This window comes from Brienomyrus brachyistius, chromosome 1 (assembly GCF_023856365.1).
Source record: "Brienomyrus brachyistius isolate T26 chromosome 1, BBRACH_0.4, whole genome shotgun sequence".
Classification (NCBI taxonomy): Eukaryota; Metazoa; Chordata; class Actinopteri; order Osteoglossiformes; family Mormyridae; genus Brienomyrus; species Brienomyrus brachyistius.
In genome coordinates, this window is record NC_064533.1 from 11400165 (window position 1) to 11421255 (window position 21091).

The window sequence follows — 21091 nt, forward strand, 5'->3', positions numbered from 1 at the left end:
CTGCAGTCCAATTGGGCAGCTGGTTCGATTCGGTTGTTTGTTCGGGTAGCTGGTTCAAATGTAGTCATATCTATTTTAAATGTTTCTGAAATTCCTATTTTCCCTTAGGTTATTTTGAATTAAGCTAGGGCGATCTATTGTGTCTGTCTAACTGAAATTGTCGTTTGCCGATGACTCACGCTGATTTATAAATCCATTGGATGTAAAACGTAAGGAGTGACCATGGCTAGCGTGGAGAACAGCCTGAAAACAGTGGTTAAGGTTTTTAGGAGGGAATGTCACAGGGTCCTGGAGTCCGAGATGACCACGATCAGAGGGGCGGACAGCATGCTCATTGCTTTGCAGCTCGTCATGGCCGAGGCTAACAAGACGGTAGCTTCTGTCAGCGCTTACTTCTACCACAAAATACCGGCAATAGTGCCGTGCTTTTCCTATGAATTTATTTCGGGTTCATGTGATCGGAATGACATGAAAGCGGTCACAAAGTATTTTAATTGTCCACTAATCAGTGCATTATTTTTCATTATAGTAACACGCCTCAGCTTTGTTTTAATTTTTGCTTGAATGTGTAAGTGGGATCTGCCCCTTACACTTAAGTGTGTAGCACAAAATAGCTTCCTCTCAATTTTATTCGCGTAGTTCTTGTATAGATTCTTAAGGTAGGGATGCATTTTTGAACTGTCATATTTAAACGCTAGAGGGTGTGACGATCCGATCCTGCCCCAAATATAAGGAAACCGTTTATCTCTGTAGAAAACGTTTTCTAGAGGGAGTTTGATTGGATGCAAGCTAATATCGGCGAGATGTTAAGAGGATGACATTAGATGAGATGTCAGCATCACCTTCAAAAACAGGGCGGGTGAAACTCGATAGCCAGAGAAGCTCCCATGTTTGCAGGTTTAATTCATTTTCACCTGATATATGTGAATGCCGCTGGTTCAGAAATAACTTGAATTAAGCGGTAGAATAAGCTGAAATATTCCGCAGTTCTCAAGGACGGGAGGTTACCACTGTTATTCATATTTAATATTTAATAGGATTTCTCTTCTTTAGTGCCATTTTGGAGTCAATACTGATGCACTTGCCCTTTGGCAGGAGACTGGAGAGTTTACTGTGGCTCTGAGTGATGTCATCGTCACCTGGCAACGCTTGCTGAGGGAGAAACTCCACCTGCCCCTCTCCGACTCCGCTCACCCGGAAAACTATGACATCATCCGTAGAGAATACGACTCGTTCCTAAAGCGCACCAACACGCTGGACCTGATTGATGTGTCCAGGATGTACCAGCAGCTGAGGGCAGAGTCTGACCCAGACGAACCGCTGAGTTCCGTGAGTAATTCTGCGGGCCCGCATCGAGTCTCGCATCTCTTGTTATGGGATGTCACCTGACCTCACCTCACCCCTGCCTCATCCAGGTGGAGCTGCTGCAGTTCCTGTCAGGCAGCGTGGAGAGCAGCACAGACTGTCTCCAAACCCCCTCCAGCCATGACTGCCCTCAGACTCCATCCAGGAGCACCAGCCAATATAGTTTACAGGTCATTAATCCACTTTTATGTTACTAACTGAATGTTACAGGTGTTTCTCTTACTACCCAATTCTGGCATTGCTATAAATGCTGTTATCACAGGTACAGTACCTAATGTTACTTTTTTACATTTTTATGGTTGACATTTTTCACAGCATCCGAACCTTCTGGTTGTAACAGCAGGTCCACACTCTCCCCTGCTCTTCGTTTCTCCTTTTGTGGTTCAATAACTTTTCATTATAATCGTTCCTGGTTAATGTGTATATTTTATGTCGGTGTTGCCCTTCAGAGAAGAAGTGCTTCAATGTCATAACTAATAACTGCTAACTCGCTCACTCTCCTGAGGCTTCTTTTTCTTCAGCTTTGTATGTCGATTAAGGGCACTCAACTTAATGTTGTAATTATATTAGCGATGGCCATTTTAAATGCTCCCCAGAAATGGTATCCCCCCCCCTCCACCCTGAGTCCCACCCCTAAATCTTTAAGCATCTCCTTTACTCAGTTTTCACTTTTACAGAAATGTCTCACCTCTGTTAGCTGGAACATTAAATCACGGCACTAGGATTTAAGAGTGAAATGTGATTTCGGTTACTGGGCGGATGCTTTAAAGTGCAATGTGTTTGAAACGGGAGGGGCCCCAGGCAGGAGTGTGATTTATATCGGGTGGGGGGAGGGGGGGTGAGTGCAGGTGTTGGGCAAATGTGTGTGTGTTTCATCCGTTGTACACGATACTGCTGGAAGAGGAGCTTCATTAAAAACGTGTAACGTGGCTGCTGATGAGAAGAACTTCATGAGCCACTTGATTTTCTTCCCCTTTGGCCCCCTGGGTGACGGCAAGATAGATGAATTACACCCATAATAGGACAGAGCTGGTATGTTCACTTGGTGAAAGTTTTAGTACTGCGGAAACAGGAAGCTGATGTTGGCGTTATCTGTGTGTGCAGTCCTGATGGGGCTCGGGTGCATTTTCTCTCCCGCAGGTACAGGGGGCGCTGCGGAGGCTGTTCTGCTCCTACCTTGAGCTGCTGGTGAACACCAGGAACGACCTGGCCTTGGCGCAGGTGCTCGACGCCCCCTGCAGGGGGCTCGGCTGTGTGGCGTTCACCGACCTGAAGCGGCAGGCCCGCGCCAGCGGCACCTCCCTCTTTCTGGTGGGGGAACGGCGAGCATCGACGTCACAGCACTTCACAGCCAGTGCTTTTTAATCTGTCCGCTTCAGTGAGCCTGTTGCGATGGGGAGTGGGTGTGGGGGCTGGGAGTGGTGGGCTGTGTAAAATGTCAAATGGAAGTTTCAGAACCCAAACTGCTGGATCCTTTAACAATTACAGTAGTACGATGAGCCTATAATCTCAAGGTAGCAGAATTAAAAGCTAGCATAGGCCTTGCTCTACAACCATTGGTTGAGGTATTTAATATGAAGTACTCCAATAAACTATGAGGATTCTTATGGATGAGCTGCAGCAGTGTTTCCTAACTCAGTCCTTGGAGGCCCACAGACAGTCCACAGTCTTGATGCCCCCCGGCTCCTGGTAGGGAGCAAAAATGTGGACTGTCTAACAGGGAGCTGGGGGGAAGCAAAAACATGGACCAGGTTGGGAAACGCTGAGCTTAACTAATCAGTCCATCCATCTTTCATGACCTCAGTGTTAGTGTAACACATTTAGGTATTAAGCAGGACACCTGCCTTTGTAGGTCTGACATCAGAGACGTAATTGAGTCGTGTGTTTTCGCCGCAGGCTGCTTTGTCGTTTGTGCGGGCGATCCAGCTTGGCGGGAAGGGCTATGCACCCCCCGATTCTCACCCGCTCAGGGGGCACCTCAAGGGCCTGTCAGACTTCGTCCGTTTCACAGACCACCTGCAGGAGCTCATGGGAGAGACCCCAGATCCCAGGTACTCCTTACTGAACCCTGTGCCCTTGTGCTGGACTCCCCCCCCCACCCCCCAGTTTACCCCTTGGCTGCCATTTTTCCTGGCTTTAGATAACTAGACATATTTAGTACTTGGATAACTAAAGACACGTTGGAACAATTGAAGTGCTATCTAAACTGCATCAAGGAACATGCTGTGCAGCAATGTGGGCTTTCTGTCCTCCATTCATTTGCTTTGTCTCTTGTTCAAAAGGTTTATACTCATCCTTTAGTGGTCATGGAGAACCAGGAAAGTGCAATTTTTTGTTTTATTTTTCTCCAAATGATGTCAGTTATTGGACGTTCTATGTTGTTCCTTTGATTCTTACCCCCTCGTGCCCTTCTGGGCTCGCATGATCTCCGTGAATGTAAACGTTAGTCTTGGGATTAGACTGTGATGCCAGGCCTGAGGCTGCAATGCTGTCGGCCTGCTGGTAAAACGGTGAGAGAATGCCGTGCGAGGGCTGGACCGCCCACCGCGTTCTCGGCCCAACAATAGGAAGTGCGGATGATGAAGGTGAAATGGGTGTGTAACCCGATCAGCTGTTATGAGAGGTCGTGCTGCCAGGATGCCGCAGACACTCTGTGGGGGTGGATAGGGGGCCTGGCGCTGTTCTGCTGGAGTCTGATGCCTTTTCATCCAGAAAGATTCCCTCCAACTCGTGTCTGTCTAACAGCCTGGTAAGCTGCAGCTGTAAGCCTCTACTCCCAAAGCCAGGCGGCTGCCGGAGAGAACATCCCACAATTCAAAGTTCTAAACACTTTGTGATAGCTGCCCCACCCCATCCACGAGTGCTTATGTTTCTTGCAGCTTTGATGATAAGCTGGACGTGCTGGATAACAAGACCTCATCCCGATTTCTCGCTTGGAAGGGCTGACTTGCGTTGTGTGTGGAGAGCTTTCACAGTGATCTTGTAGAGGCCACTGATTATGATTTCAGGATGGCCCTTATAGAGAGCTTTCACAGTGATCTTGTAGAGGCCACTGATTATGATTTCAGCATGGCCCTTATAGAGAGCTTTCACAGTGATCTTGTAGGGGCCACTGATTATGATTTCAGCATGGCCCTTATAGAGAGCTTTCACAGTGATCTTGTAGAGGCCACTGATTATGATTTCAGGATGGCCCTTATAGAGAGCTTTCACAGTGATCTTGTAGAGGCCACTGATTATGATTTCAGGATGGCCCTTATAGAGAGCTTTCACAGTGATCTTGTAGAGGCCACTGATTATGATTTCAGGATGGCCCTTATAGAGAGCTTTCACAGTGATCTTGTAGAGGCCACTGATTATGATTTCAGCATGGCCCTTATAGAGAGCTTTCACAGTGATCTTGTAGAGGCCACTGATTATGATTTCAGCATGGCCCTTATAGAGAGCTTTCACAGTGATCTTGTAGAGGCCACTGATTATGATTTCAGCATGGCCCTTATAGAGAGCTTTCACAGTGATCTTGTAGAGGCCACTGATTATGATTTCAGCATGGCCCTTATAGAGAGCTTTCACAGTGATCTTGTAGAGGCCACTGATTATGATTTCAGGATGGCCCTTATAGAGAGCTTTCACAGTGATCTTGTAGAGGCCACTGATTATGATTTCAGCATGGCCCTTATAGAGAGCTTTCACAGTGATCTTGTAGAGGCCACTGATTATGATTTCAGCATGGCCCTTATAGAGAGCTTTCACAGTGATCTTGTAGGGGCCACTGATTATGATTTCAGCATGGCCCTTATAGAGAGCTTTCACAGTGATCTTGTAGGGGCCACTGATTATGATTTCAGCATGGCCCTTATAGAGAGCTTTCACAGTGATCTTGTAGAGGCCACTGATTATGATTTCAGCATGGCCCTTATGATTTTACGCCTGGATATCATCAGTTTATTAAAGAGCAGCTGGTCCATTAAAAGTTTACACCCCCCGCCCCACCCCACTTGTCAGCTACATTTAAATGTTCTGACAGTTTACTCCCCAACCTGTTTTTACTCCCAGCATAGTGGAAGGAAAGCTGCTGACCAGTCTTTATATTGGGAAGGCAGTGGTTCTGAGTCCAGGGACTGGGGCAGCCAGGAAGTGGATGGCAGGGTCCGGAGTGTCCTGAGGAATTCGCGGTCGCTTAGATCGCGCTAACAGATTTGTGGCGGTCTGGCTGCTTTCGGCCTCCTGTCTGTTTTCTAACGCTGAGTGTTTTCATTTGACTCCTCTGCCCTGGGGCCTCAGTCGGCGGCTCCCTTTTCACTCTGATCTTTTCCCTCTCTCCCCTATGTCTTGTTTGGTCAGTGTTGCAGGGGAGAAGCTAGTATCTGTCATCAGGGCGACGCTGGTGAAGGGCTTGAGCAGCGAGCATCCCGTGCCGGCGGTGGCTGAGGTGGTGGCATGTGACCTGAAGAGGAGGATGTGCCAGATCTATGATGCTCAACGTGGGGCAGCCTGTGACTCGGGCATCAGCCCCGCCCGGGTAAAAAAGCTACTTCCATGGCCAGTGGGATCTTCTCCATCTCTAGCTCTCGTGCACACCTTTTCCTTATGTATGCTTTCTCCAGCCCAAAGTACACGCCATCAACCATGCCACCGCCTACGGTGGCCGGGCTACAGTGAAAGTGCTGAAGGCTCTGCTGGATGAGGAGGCACTGTCGGCACCCTGTAGGAACAAGGCAGAACTTCTGTACAGAGACCAAGCGCCCATTGACGCCATTGGAGAAACCTGCATCCTCACTCTTTTCCGGTATGCCTGAGTGTGCAAGCTTAAACCACCATGCCTGCCCTCCAGGAAAGCTTGGCCCGTGGGAGTTTTGCTTACACAAAAATGTTCAGAAGAAAAATGATTGGTTATCTCTCTGAACCAATCAGATTGTTGAGGAAGAGAGTCCAAGTAACTAGAGGAGATGGCACCAGTCAATCAGATATCTTGATCCTGCTTCCTCTAGTTCCTTGGACCCACCTCCTTCACAATCTGGACCAATCATTTTTCTTCTGCCCTCCATTTTTGTGTAAGTAAAACTCCCTTGAGCGAAAGCTTGCCGCAGGCTGTTAATGGGTATATATTATAATATCTATATGTTAGATATATCAGTTCTACGTATTTTCCATTTATACTGCTGGGTTTGTGACATTCCTCCTTGGATTTTTACACGCTTTTACATTGGATCACTCGGGAAAGTATGCGTGTGCCTGGGCAGATCAGAAGCCCGCGGACCATGGCCCAGCAGAACCAGACAGGAACAGCTGCTCTTGTGACGGGCCTCGTTGATGTGATGTACTGGCGCTGACCTTGTTGGTCTCCCCAGATCCCCAGAAGCTGCGACTGGATGTTCTCCGCAGGCTCTCAGGCAGCGGGTGCAAAAGAGGGCCAAACCCAAGGTACCGTCATAGCCCAAAGTCACGCCCGCGATGCTCCGCCCCCAATACTGACTGGTGTGATTGTCTGCCCGCCCACTACTTCCTGTCAGACGGGGTTGCAATGTCATGGTGTTGTGGCAGCGAACTCCATAAAAATTGATGCTTTGTGAAGTCGCGCCGTTCCTGCCGGCAGCCCAGCACCCCCAGTCTGGCCTGCCGCTGTGCATGGCGTTTATTGCCAAGTTGTAAAAGAATTTTAAATGAGCCTCAATCTGAAATGGCCGCCATTCATCAACGAATTAAGGCTGAAACTAAAACTGCCACCACTGATTTACATGCAGCCCCTCTCCCCGTTCGCAAGCTGCCTCGATTAATTAAGAAATAAATTGTATTTTCTTTTTTTCTTTTTTTTTTTACATGAGAAATAATTTGCTGGGATGTTTCCAGTGAGAGGCGGCTGGGGTGAGCCGGCGTCTGGGTTGGGGCCGCGCCTGGTTGCAGTGACAGATGTTGACCGTGCCCCCTGACCTCTGGCTGGCTGCCTGTCCGGGCGTGTTGGGCGTGCTGCGGTGCGGCACTGCCAGTTCGCTCCTTCCGCGATTCGCCAGCTGACGCATTGAGGGGAGAGATAGCTGGTGTGTCACTGTAACCCCAGCACAGTGACGTCAGTGTGGCTTCTGGGCCGGGAGGTGACATCGTCCCTCGCCACGACTGAAGAAGCATTTAAATGGCAATCCTTGAGGCTTTTGAAATGCACCCATGCTCTGGTCCCCTGTACCCTGCCTTCCTGCTCTCCTCTTTCCCCTTTTCTTTCTTTCTGCCCATGTGCAGACAACAGGATGCACCTGTCTCCACATCTCCCGTAGCCGCAGCGCTCACTTTGATGTGGCTGCCAGGCTGTGTGTGTGTGTGTGTGTGTGTGTGTGTGTGTGTGTGTGTGTGTGTGTGTGTGTGTGTGCGTGCGTGCGTGTGCGTACGCTCCACGGTTACAGGGTAATGGACGGCACCTGCTGTTATTGGGACCTGATCTGCAAGTGGGGGAGGACTCTGCACATGCACGCACACACCTACACACACTCACGGGCGCTGTTACCTTGTCTGACTCGGAACACCTGATCCGCAGGGTTCACTCGAGGACGCGACCCCCCATCCCCCCCCCCCCAGACCGGAGCTGTACCCTCCCGCTGATTCTGGCTGTAATTGGATTAGGTGTGAACTGCACACCAGGAATGTATAGTGGAACTGGTGTGGTGTCTTCCCTGAATGTCCCGGGTGCGGCGGACAGTGGCGGGTGCGGCGGACAGTGGCGGGTGCGGCGGACAGTGGCGGGTGCGGCGGACAGTGGCGGGTGCGGCGGACAGTGGCGGGTGCGGCGGACAGTGGCGGACAGTGGCGAGGCGGCGGGCAGTGGCGAGGCGGCGGGCAGTGGCGGACAGTGGCGGGCGCGGGGGACAGTGGCGAGGCGGGGGACAGTGGCGGGTGCGGCGGACAGTGGCGGGTGCGGCGGACAGTGGCGGGTGCGGCGGACAGTGGCGAGGCGGCGGACAGTGGCGAGGCGGCGGACAGTGGCGGGTGCGGCGGACAGTGGCGAGGCGGCGGACAGTGGCGGGGGCGGCGGACAGTGGCGAGGCGGCGGACAGTGGCGGGTGCGGCGGACAGTGGCGGGTGCGGCGGACAGTGGCGAGGCGGCGGACAGTGGCGGGTGCGGCAGCGGCAGCTTGTGTGTTTCCTTTTCTCGGGCACTGAGCAGGACAGCCCGCTGGTCGCTGTTATTTTAGCTGGCCCTTTGAGGAGAGCAGCCTGAACAATCTCCCTCCCGGCCTTTGATCCTACCGCTCCACACCCAATCCCAGCTATGTGATTCCCTGCCCCCCCGTGATACCCCTGCTTCTGAGGGGCCCGGAGGGGGGGGGACCCGAGAACCCCCATAATTCTGAGCAGGCCCAGATCAAACGTAGGGATAAAGAGTAGGCAGCCGTGTGCCCTTAGGGCTCTGGGATGGAGGACGCTCCTCCCAAAAGGGGGGGGGGCGTGATGGGCACCCTTGTTTGGACAGATTGGGAAATGTTAGGATGGGGGGGGGGTTTGATAACCTTCGGATATCAGAAGGGGTGTCAGCGGGGCTCTGCAAAAGGCTGCATCAGCGCACCTTTGCTTGTGTGGGTCTGTGTGTAGGGCACAGTCAATGACGTTTTCTAAAAATTTATAAAATTGATTGCCTCTGAGTCTAGAACAGCCTTCCAGTAAGAATAATGATAATTAATTCCGGAGCACGTTGGGGGGGCAGGTTTCCGAACGAGGCATTGCGCTGAGTCAGATCCAGCCAGGACGGCGTGTTCTCGGTCGGAAGGGGGTCTGCGAGCTGACGTTACAGCGCACTATTCCGTTTCTGGCTCACAGGTGAGTGGGCACGTCATCCGTTCCCAGTTTGCCTGCACCTACGGCGAGGAGGAGCCGCATCTCAGCCGCGTGCTGCGATTTCCCACCCGTGGGTGCCGGGAGGGTGAGGGGGCGGCGCCCTCCACCACAGGTACGTCCGACCTCATCGGCGCTTCGTCTGATGAGGCGGCACCTATGCTAATCACACACCCCCACACCCTCAATTATGTTATGTTTTACTTTCTATACTCTATGACCCTGCCGACTGGAAATCTTACCACAAAGATCTCCCCCTTACTTCCCCGCCAGCTCACACCCCCTCCCCCGAGGCTTAGACAAGGCCCGCCCCTTTCCTTTGACGCCACACGCTCGGCAGGTACCCAGGCCGGGCTCCGTTTTGGGACTGATACTTAAGATCAACCTTTAAACAATTCCCCATCCTGTAAACCTTGGCTGCCCCCACCGCCGTAGTAAAAACCCAGAGATCACACGTGCTTGCGCTTGCTTTCTTTCTGTGGGAACCCCAGCTCTCATCCATCAGAGTATATGACAAATGCTCTGTTTCAGATCTTTAAAATAAACAGACTGCCTGTTAAACCGGAGGAGAACGTCAGCAATTTCGTCATATTCCTTAACCCAAGTTTTTTTTTTTTTTTTTTTTCCTTTTCTTTAATTTCTTTTTTTTTTTTAACATTTTTTCCTTCTCCACTTTTCAGCCGAGTGTGAAAAAGGCTCGTCGGCAAGCAGCCTCGTCGGAAAGAGGGTGCCGCTGGGGTCGCGGGGGGCCAACTTCCGACCTGGGACAGCCGGAGAGGGTGCCGGGGACGTTGGCGAGGCGTGCAAAAGGAGGAGGGCAGAGGAGGAAGACGAGGTGGAGAAGCAGCCCCAGAAGAAGCGTACCCTGGGTACCGGTGTCCCCAGAGCAGCCCGGCCCCCCAAACGCCCAGGGAAGAGCGGTGACAGAGCCGCCCCTGGCAAGCAGAAGTTGATATCTGGACAGAGCAAGCTGACCAGTTTCTTCAGGGTATAGGGTTTCCCCCACCCCCCACCCCCCACACATCCCGCCTTGCCTCCGCCCGGTTCCCCACAGGCGATCGGTGACGGGCCCATGCTGTCCCGCTCGATGCCGGTGACCTCAGCCCCACACAACAAGGTGGCGTGACATTGAAGCCGGACGTTGTAAAACATGTGATGTCTTTCCCTGATTGCCTTTTACCCCGAGTGACACAACGGTCTCCGAGACTGAAAGGGAGCCATTTTCTCATCCTCTCTCCAGCCTTGTTTTGCAAGGACTTCTGGAAGCGCTTGTTGAGCGGAAAATGGATATTCTGTGTTAGATCAATCCTGGTTTAACTGATATTAGACATGTGTATTTTCTTTTCTTAAAAGAAAGTACTGCATAAATTATGGTTTTTAGGTTGCTGTCTGTGCCATGGAGTGCATCTGTGCCGACGTTGCTGTGGCAATGGGTGAGGTTGTGATGGCGTGTAGATTGGCGTGATCTCCCCACGTCTTTGTCCGAGAGGCAATCTGGAAAGTGTAATTGCTTATGTGCTCGGGATCCAAGTGGATCTGTTTGATGCCACATCAGTGAAAGGGGTGGTACAGGGCAACCCAGCCCCCCCCCTCCGACTTTCAGATACCCATCCAAAAAAGCTGTGTCCCCCCTCCCCTAAGTCCTCTGCCAGAAAAGTTCTAGCTTTTTGTCTTTCCGTAGAGCGTGCCAACATTAAAATGGTGATTTCGGCCATTTTTTGATCTACAAAACAAGCCTGTGCCACTGTGTTTGCAGGTTTTCACGCCTTTTTAATAAACGCTTTTATTCTTTGTCACACGTGTCTTTTAATAGTGAGAAAAAACTGGGGGGTGGAAGTCCTTCCAGTGGACGGGAAGGCGTGTCAATAGAAGGGGGGGGGGTGTCGCATTGTGTTCTTTGCCCCTTCTGGGTCACGCTTGCCAGCAGGGTCTATAGACCCGTCCCACCATGCATCTGAGCACTAGGGTGAAAAGAATGACAAGAGAAGCAATTAGCAAATTATTGGACGGAAAATGAAATTTGTTAGTGTTGATATCAGGGTCAAGAAAGCTTCGTATTTTCTTTCCTTTTTAGAGGCAAAGGCGTGGGCTGTTTATTGGTATGGAATTCATCGTATTTTTCCAATTCTGCACATTTTATTATCCTAGTAACAAAACATCCTGACTGTGGAGTCTGTTTCACGGACCTTAACTGACCTTAATTCAGTCTCAATGCTTTTAACGGACAGTTTTTGGCACATATTGCCAGAGCAGCATATATTTGTTGCTAGCCACCCCCCCAACCTCACCCCCCCCCATTCATCCTACCATCAAAGTCTCCTCCGACGACCGAGAAAACCTCGCCAGTGTCTCTCTGCTCTTTATCCTTCGCCCGTTCGGGCTCGCCATTGTCTGCCTCCTGGAACTTGCTGGAAGTAAACATTCTGGGTCGGCTTGTTCTTAGGGACACGTCCCGAGGGTCGCCTTGGCGACCGCGGTCCTGTGGGATAGGAAATGGTATTGCTCATCCATGCGTCGCATTCACTGCGATGCGAGTCGTGCCTGCAAGGCCCAGATCCCGGTCACATCTGAAAATGCCCTCCTGGTTGTTCAAGCTGGGAGACATCAGTGGTTATGCTCAAGGCCATTAGTCCACTGGCTGTTTTTTTTCCCATTCTCATAGACCTGGTAAGACAACAGTGAACACAGCTAGATTTCATCTACTGCCTTCAAGTTGTGGGCAAACTCAGCTGGAAGTTGCTGGTTGAGTCATCAGTGATATCCTAGTAGCTGCTAGATTAAGGGACGAGGACGGGGAGCACCAGATTGAGGCAGTTTGCTGTCCAAATCCTGGCTTTAATGAGGAGTCCCACTCTTGCATTAAAAGCCTAACTAGCTGTGGTCATGTGACTGGAACGAATCGCAGCTGCCATGTCTGAACCTCTGGTGTCCGTTCTAATGAAAGGCTGCATGGAAGAAATTTGTCTAACAGCGACGGAGTTTTCCATAACGCTTGCCACTTTTTACAAGATCCCAAAAGCGACTGCACCTCACCCTCCCGTCTTGCGATGCCTCACTTCACTTGCTGTCGAGCCGTTTCGATTATTTGCCCTGACAGCTGTAGCCTTGTGATAAGCTTCTGGGTCATAAGGTAGGAACTGCAATCAAAAACGGAGCTGTTTTTAGAGTGTTTTTTTATAGAATAGTCTATTATATGCTAAATAATTAAGCCAAAATCTGTTCAGTCATCTTATCCAGCCGCTGAGAATAAAAATTACATAAAAACCCCATTTGTCTTGTAGGAAGTCAATTACGTAAGAATGTTGAAAAAAATATCTCGATTTATCAATCCGATCCAAAAATAAATGCATTTGTGAACTGTCTTGGTCAGTTTGATCTTATTTTGGTTTGTTGACAGTATTTAGACAAATTTGCAGTTTTGAAACAAAAACTAGCTGAACCGATGGATGACATTGCAGTTAGGGTTCTGGACCAGGTGCTTCAGTCTGCTCTGCCTGTATTACGTCGTCATCAAAATAATGGCTGAGTGCAGCTGGAGACTCTAAATCTAGTCTGGAACAGCTGAAATCCAGGTGGTTTTAGGTGCTACTCAGAACAATCGCTAAGTAAGCCAGTCACTCCTTGTTTAGGATTAAGATGACACAATTGAATGTAATTAACTTGATTTAGCTACTATAGTATTCTATTCATTAATCCATCTGTCTTCTAACCATTTCTTCCTGGGGTGCCTGGAGCCTATCCCAGGTAGCACAGCGAAAAAGGTTGGACAGAATGACAGGTCCATCATTTACTCAGGAATTATCATCCTACTTTATACCAAGGGTGTAGATTTGAGTATGGACAGTATCTACATGTCCCGAAGTGATATTGTGCACATATCATGTGTGTTTAGGGAGAGCAATTTCTTGCTTAGCCCAATAAATTGTTGGATCTAAGGTAGTCCAAGCTAAATGTAAGTGAACGAAGATGAAATCCATTTAAACTGGAGCACCTTAAATTGAACAAGCAACAAATCTCATTTCGTGATACAGTCGATTGGTCCCTAAGAATGTTGGAACCAAACCATTGTCCTTGCTTTATGCTCGATACCCATCTTGATATCTATCCTGACAGTAGGAAATAATAGATTGTAGCAGAGAACACTCACATTCACAGTTAAGGTTCCCCAGAAAAACAGTTGCAGACCCCTGAACAGGGAATACTTACTGTGAAGATAAGAACCTCTGTGTTCCCTTCGTCCCATAAGCTGCTCGCTGGGATAGACCACTGACTTGAGGAAATGCCATCAAGGACATTATCCATCACAGTCTTGGCAGTCTGCATAGAGCCAGCAGTCTCGTCCGCCTCTGTCCAAGATGCAGAATGTGCGTAGCACATGGAGAACAGAGCCACCATTAAAAAAAGGCAGAAAGAACAAACTGTCATTTTTGCTGTGCACGGGTGATGACTTTGAAACATAAAGACGATGCCAAGGAAGTTATGCCTGGATTTTTATTATCGTGGGTTGGGTCAGACTTTATATACCGTTGGCTGTGGAGGAAGAGAAGGAGCAGAGAAGAGTGTATTATAAGTGTTTGTGCTTTTGTGAAACGGGGCAGGTTGAAAGGGAACGGAGATAGTCAAATGGATTTAGGAGGGTTGGCTCTGCAGGGGCCTATTGAGGATGACAATGAAGGAACAGATCTCATCTAGATTATGTGTGCAGTAGGTCTCGTACTTGAGGTGTAGCTTTGTGATAAAGAGGCAGGCTGGCGTGATTGGCTCACCCCCTGGTGAGTGATGACGCGGTATATCTGCAAGGTGTTTCCACAGTGCTATTCTAAGATGGGTTCATCACAAACCTATTTCAGGTTCTGTTGGTGGGAGGTGGGGGGGGTTACGTGGCCAGGCAGTTTTTATGTCCTAGGTATGAAAAGAACATAAACAGTGTAGGGGTTTATATGAAACTTACATTGTTTGAAGAGGATATCTTCACCTTTACAAGATAAAGGGCTCGTGCTGTGAAGATGAATGACTTGCATTGTAGAAGGAGCTCCTACAAGTAATGCTGGACGTGCTTCAGAACCTGAGGTACGATGGGACTAGCAGCAAGAACAAAGGCTTGACCTATGACCCTTTCAAGCAAAAGCTCTTTGGGTTTTTGGAACGAGAGCCAGAAATCTGCTCGTTTCACATATATCATCTCTGTGATCCATAGGAAATGCACCGTCCTGCGAGTCTAAAGCCAGTTCTCCAGCTGTGTACTGGGCCTTTTGTGTAGTTTAAGGTGCGAATTCAGAAGTATTTCCCATTCTCATGTCTTTTTGCTCTGGTCTGGTGCAATAGAGATTCAAGCTCCTACTCACTGCTGTACTTGCTTAGCAGGCCCTTATACTAATCCTTGTCAGTTGCCACTTCTTCTTGTAGCCTTACTCATGGTCTTCTTCATGGCCTGTTTTGGTGTTGTCCGCCAACACCGGGTACAATCATTATTTCCATCATTATTTCATTCCAGTCTGAGAGGCTTTATGCTTCTCAGCAATTATAGCAAACAGGACAGACTTCTAAAGATGTCCTGCCTATCCTTGACATGATAGCTGGCACCTTTCCCCTTATCCCAAATCTCGCTTGATTCCTGCAGTCAGAGGCACGATGACCATCAGTTAGTAGAATGACCTGCCAGGCATTATTATTAAGGAGACTATGGCCCTTTATCACCATGACTTACCCGCAGCTGCTCACGGGGGAACATGAAATGAGACCCAGCCGTATTAACACCACAGAAGCTGCAGTGGCAGCAAAGAAAGGTGAGATGTGAATAATTGCCATCAAACTGGACCGAAGTGATTTTCCTTGGACTGCTCTGCTTTTATTCTCTGAGTGTTTGTGTTGGAGAGAGAGGGGCTCTGCTGAAGGGCTGGACCAGTCACCTGGGAGACTTCTGTGCCAGCAACTGAGCGGTGCAACCTCTGGGCCCCTACCACTGTTGATCTAACCTCTCTCTCTCTCCCTCCATTCTTGTTCTCTCCATCCATCTTACCAACATTCTCTCTTCTTTCAACTCCAAATCTGCGCTACAAGTCCCTGTTGCTGTAACATCTTTATTATTTGCTTTTTTCCTGCATTCCATATTCACCCGCCATCTTTCCAATCTGTTGCACCAGCAAATGCTGTTTTATCCCTTTATTTTTGTATCACCGCACTCTTGTTTTCTGGGTCCATCGTCTCTTTCCCATTCCATCGCCGATAAGCTTGGCTTCAATGATCCGGTTGATTTTCACTCATGTTACCAGTCCGTTCCCGACCTCCATCCATCCTTTCATTTCTCTCTCAGATGAGTGTCCAGCTTTTGAAGGCTTTTATTCTAACTTCTCCATTATGGCTTTTTATTCTCTTTAACTTTCCCATATTGTTCCATCGGTATGCACTCAATCTCTAACCTTCTCCAAAAATGGATGTTTGTTTGGTAAGTTCCCTCTCCGCTTTTCATAACAGATATTCACAACAGAAATTGTGGCTCCTGTGTGGTGTGGCGGTGTGCGGTTCAGTGGGTTAAAACTGACCAGAAGGTTACTGGTTCAAATCCCTGAGTTGGCTGAGTGATTTTACCTTTGGGCCCCTGAACAAGGCTTTTGACTTCAATTGCTCAGTTTTCAATTTTCTCAACTGTACATCACTTTGGACAAAAGCATCTGTTACATAAATGGATTTTCTCTGCTGATACCACCTTTCTAATGCAACTTAGTGGGGTGACAGTTGTGGAGGCCAGTGTAGAGGAATTCATGTGTGACCGATTAGACCAGGGGTGGGCTAATCCTCCTCTTATCCTCAAAGAACAAGTGTGTATGCAGGTTTTTGGGATAACTTCTAGGTCAGCTGCTCAAACCCAGATGTGAGGACTCTTCAGCCAATCAGTCCTCTAATTAGTAATCTAATTAGGGAGATACAGTAAAAACCTGCACACACAACAGCCCTTTCTGGATAAGATTGCTCACCCCTGGACTACATGATCCCAGGGTGGTAGATCTAACTGTACACCAAGTGGCACCCAGCCACCATAGCCCTGTTCCTTTGGGGGGTGGCACATGTTTTTCTTAAAAAGTTCGGTGTCTTATGTTTGCTGAGCTGTGCCACCACTCCCACTGGCCCCAATAAAATGACATTTGATATAATCTGCAGAAAAGTATGTCAACATGACCCACCCAAACTGTGGCGGCTTGTAATTTTTATTTTTTGTCATCAAGTGTATGTAGTTTCCATGTCATTTACTTTGCAGATGCTTTTACCCAATGCATTACACAATGGAGAAATTAGGGTCAGCCAGTTCATTAAACAAGTGGGGATTTTGAACCTTGCTCAAGGGCCTAATCATTCTGCTGACCTTGGGATTTAAACCCACAACATTCTGGTCACAGGCACAAGATCCCAATTCATTGAGCCACCCCACACACCACCCCTTTTGCACCACAGTCCTCCCACTCATTTGCAAGCCTCACACCAAGCCAAGCCTTCAGAATTTGCTTATTGTTTTCTCCTCCACAGCTACGTCTGTGCCTCGATTGCAGATGAAATTTGGACAGGGTCCTTCTCCCGCTCTGAACCCTCAAGAAAGACGAAGCTCTTATCTTGTGGTTTCCATTTTTCCCTGAGATAAATTTCTAGGAAAAACATTACCATAATTCCCAAACAAAGAACATTAGGGCAGAGAAGAAATGTGTAAAATAATCTTAAAAGAGCCAGATGTGATTTCATCATGCCTGCAGATCATATTTGCTGGATCCTCTTTGAAGTGAGGAGGAGATTCGAAAGTTAGCGTGTTAGCAAGTTCTCATAGTGTGTTTCTCTTGGCTGCCGGCCAGCTGACTGTGAGAATCTCCATCCCCCCAAATGAAAACTTCAGCAGAACCATCCCCTGACCTGGACTGACCATCAAATTATTATCACCATCTGTGTTGTTTTGTCTGGTCCTGCCCAAGTCATGTGATGTTCCAGCCCATATTAAGGAGGGTCCGCTTTTACCATTCCCAGTGCCCTCCAACCCATACCACCTGAAACGTAGACATTCAGACTGAGCTGTTTCATGCCACTAACCCTGCATGAGCTCTACTCACAGGATCAAATGACATTGACTCTGAAATGTTCTCTTTAAAACTTTCTCCATGTTCTCTCTCATTACTTTGCAGTGACCGTGATTGACGGCGATATTGACTCCTGTCTTTCTTCAGAAACGGTTCTTCTCTTTGCAATGATCAAAATTGTTTTTAAGAGTCTACTGCTGACTGAAAGTAAAAAAAAAATGAAGTGAAACCCCTAGCAGGGTACAAATGAATCATGCAAAAAAAGTATACTGTTCCCAAATTACTCACAGAGGAAGGTGTCTTCTTGTAATTGAGGATTGCAAGGTCTTCTCACCTTGCAATACAGAATAGCCGAGGCTGAGCAAGGCTTGGCATCCAGCCCGGAGGTGAACGCGAACCAAGATGCCCCAGAATTCTGGATCGGTAACAGCCCATCGTCCGTCGTCGTGGCATGAGCATGAGTTTTTCGGAACTTCCTGACTCTCACCGGCTCCTTTAGGGTTGCTGGGTGCTGTTGGATTGTTGTTGAGTCTATAGGGCTGCTTTTTTCTTTAGAGTAAGATGCTGCTTCTGCTCTAATCATTGACTTGGTTATGAGAAGCTGTAGCTGAAAGTAGAGATCCGCTGTTGTACCAGGTTTCTGGGCACTGATGGGAAATCACCCATCTTCTGTAGATGGGAGCCTTGGAGCCGAGCAGTGCAAGGACCACCCTTTAGACAAGGACACTGTCCTCCCATTGGTGAGAGACGGGCAAGAATGATTGAGCGTACTGAATCAGCTTAAGTGACCTCCGGCCAATGATATGCCTTAAAATCTCAACACCATTTACTGCACCAACCAAACCCTTGACCTTTGAGGACAGATTATAGTCCCTATTAGAAGCTACTTCTGTGGTATGACACTAGTGATAACTGCATTTGATGGGAGTGTGGGGTCTGCCAGTGCCTCCATTTAATAATGGGGTGGTAGTGAGGGGCATGGAGTGGGGGCAGCCGCTCGAGTTTGGGGCCCGGCTCTTTTTGTTGCCCAGAGAACAGACCACGGTTTCCAGGAACAATGCCGCCGATGAGAGACTCTCCAAGAAAAACATGACTCTGACATCATGGGTTCGTAAAGCTTGCAGCTGCGCCAACAGTCTCCTGCCACAATCAGCTTTCAGTGAATTTCCACTGCAGAGTGAACGCCGTGTAGAGAAAAGGGTTGGGGAGGGGAGCGGCGGGGGAGGGGGGGCCTCCGTGTGAAAAATGGTGAGTGAGAAGAGAGAGGTGCTACTGCTTCTGCTGGTGCCGACCCGAAATGACTCTGAGGTCAGAGCCCTCCAAAGGCTGTCCAAAACCACTCTATCCCTTACGTCAATCAGCTAAGCCAATGATGCTGAAGGGCGCATATACCTGAGAGCACTGTGCAGTGGGATTTGCTCAAGATCCACACAACATTGATGGTGTTCCAGCTCTTTGCAGTGCAGTTTTAACTATTGGGAACATTTGACATACAAAAAGTGTTTACTTTTGTAAGTTCTGGTCTATGGAAGAACATCTGGCACTGAGTAGTCAAAGATCAACTGGTTAAAGACACAAAACTCCTTTTCCAATCTGGCAATTTTTATGTGAAAGTAAGATACTGTATATTATTATTTATTAACATTACGGTCATAAATGGGTCCGATTACAGAGACTGACAGCAAATGCTTTGAAAGAGCTGATCATCAGCTTGTATCTGTCTACAGGAAACTGTGTGTTCTGAGCTGCAAGCTTCATGTCTGTCAACAGGCACTTGTGGGGTGACCACGCCCACGTCCCAGTTGAAAAACCACCCGATTTGCGCCAAGTCTCTACGGCAGACAGGAGCCATCTGAACCACGTTCCATGAACTGTGTTCTGACCATACGGCAAACTGAGAGACTTTGAGAAGTTATCGCAAGAAAAAAAAAATACACAAAATTGGCAGAACTGTTGACGGAAAGGATGTTGAGATGGAAAGTACACTTCAAGAAGTTTCTCTCAAAGCACACTTAAAAAATATACGTACATTTACCAGAAAATGTTCTGCTCATCAAAAATGTACAAACCCACACTCAGAATATTAGATGGCCATTCCAATGCCAAAACCTGTTTATTGTGAACAGCTGACGTGAAGGAGATGTTTCTAGAATGTTCTTAAAATATGTATACCAACAAATACAGTTTATATGTCCAGTGCATGCTCTAAGCATCAGTGAGGTATCTATATAGCTCATAAATCTGACCTGGGACCAGCAGGGCACTTACAAGTTCGCGTTGCCTTAGAGTGCTGTGCCAGTCTCTTAGGTGGTAACCTGAGTGCCCATCAGTCACAAGGATACGATCCCCTGTTCACAACACTGAGTGAGCCAGCCTCGCGGCCGATTCCCTTTTCCCCTCAAACCGCCCAGGTAAAGAAGATGCCGCGATGAAGAGCGTCAGGTCGACCGCAAGGTTGTTTAAAAGACAATAGCAAACGTAAGCAGCGAGGCCCAGAGCTTTTATAACATGACCCAGGTCCAGATGCAGTGTCCTCACGTGCACTCAACCCAGAGTACAAATGAACACACCAGCTTGCCCTACTCGCTTCCCACCAGAGGGGGCGCTGGAACCTGCCGCCTTCCAGAATCTCCAGGAGAGCAAATGAGGATGCTAGAGTCAGGCTGACCTTGGATGCTCCCCGAACCGCCATAACTTACTTATGAAATGCACAGTGTTTTGATGGTTGCCCCGGTTTTTCACATTATATTCGCCATGATATATACGTTTTTCTGAATGAATTAACAGTATTTCTACGAGTGTCACATTTTTTCCCCACAAGCAATCATGTAATCTTTTATTTTTTTGCATTTTGCGGTTTCTTGCAAGTAATTATTTTTTTGGGCTTCAATATAAAACCATAGCAAACTCTAGCAAAATAATGCTTATGTAATTCCCGTAACCAGTGTGTATTACTTGGCAAGTAACAAAAAAACTACTGTATCGGGTGAAAAATGATTGTTTTTTGTTTTAATGGTGTGCTTCACATCGTGGTCGTTGTGGTTCACGGCGGCGTTTGTGCGTGCGATGTGTCGGGGGCAGTCAGTGGTCCTGGAGCCGGGTCACTGCCAGGTTGACGCAGTTCGAGTTCAGCTGCGGTGACCAGCACCCTCTGAACTCCATGTGGGGACACGACCCGCTCAGGGGATTTCCTCAGCCCTCATCCAAACCCAATCTCCAGGTAGAGAAACCAATGGCGATTTATGGTTGGCCAACATCTTTGCAAGTCCCCCTAAACACTTGATGGCTGAATATTTTTTACACAGTAATTTGGACTAATTGAGCCTAATAATTGGTCCTATAATAAGTCTTAGAGGCAGCTGAATGGAATGAGCATCGGGAGAGCTGCAGTGGGAAGCTGCCAAATCCCTACTCTACGGTCATAGCGGTAATCTCCACTGACGCTGGGCCAGGTGGCCAATCCGTCTTTTAAAAGGGCTTGATTGTTCCGCTATATATTCATTAAAATGTGCTGACGGTGGGTGAAAGGCCCCGTCCTGTCACTGCGGCGATCCCACTGAAAGCTGAACATGCAACTCTCCCCTCGGTGAACCCGCACAGCGCCCTGTTTGCCTTGGCGGTACACGCCATTGTTCAGGAAGTATCACTTTATCATGCAGCTCCGGCCCGTTTGCTGCCTGGGGAACAGAACCCAGGCCTGGATTTACGGGGCCCCTGTGGGTCATAGATGGCCAGTCCAGTGACCACGCAGTCACATGTGTGTGCATACATGGCACATAAATAAATGCGAATGTAGATGCCGACGCGGTCATTTGCCACCCTGCACCTTAACAGTTATTTAAAAATGCTAT

At 48.5% G+C, this 21091-nt stretch overlaps 1 protein-coding gene and 1 long non-coding RNA gene across 2 annotated transcripts; one reads left to right on the top strand and one right to left on the bottom strand.

Annotated features, from left to right (window-relative positions):
* The first annotated feature begins 1 nt into the window (after position 1).
* On the top strand, positions 2–10979 carry LOC125748062 (PARP1 binding protein). Its single transcript, XM_049023873.1, has 10 exons — positions 2–372; positions 1096–1329; positions 1416–1535; positions 2506–2676; positions 3262–3416; positions 5710–5887; positions 5973–6154; positions 6717–6789; positions 9169–9298; positions 9864–10979. Exons 1-10 carry the CDS (start codon positions 223–225, stop codon positions 10175–10177), a joined length of 1707 nt encoding a protein of 568 aa, XP_048879830.1. The 5' UTR covers positions 2–222; the 3' UTR covers positions 10178–10979.
* Positions 10980–11055: 76 nt separating this feature from the next.
* On the bottom strand, positions 11056–13430 carry LOC125748086 (uncharacterized). The gene is made up of 3 exons (XR_007399461.1): positions 13390–13430; positions 11491–11662; positions 11056–11144 (listed from the first exon to the last, which is right to left on the bottom strand). It is a non-coding gene; the product is annotated as an uncharacterized LOC125748086 (long non-coding RNA).
* Positions 13431–21091: the final 7661 nt, after the last annotated feature.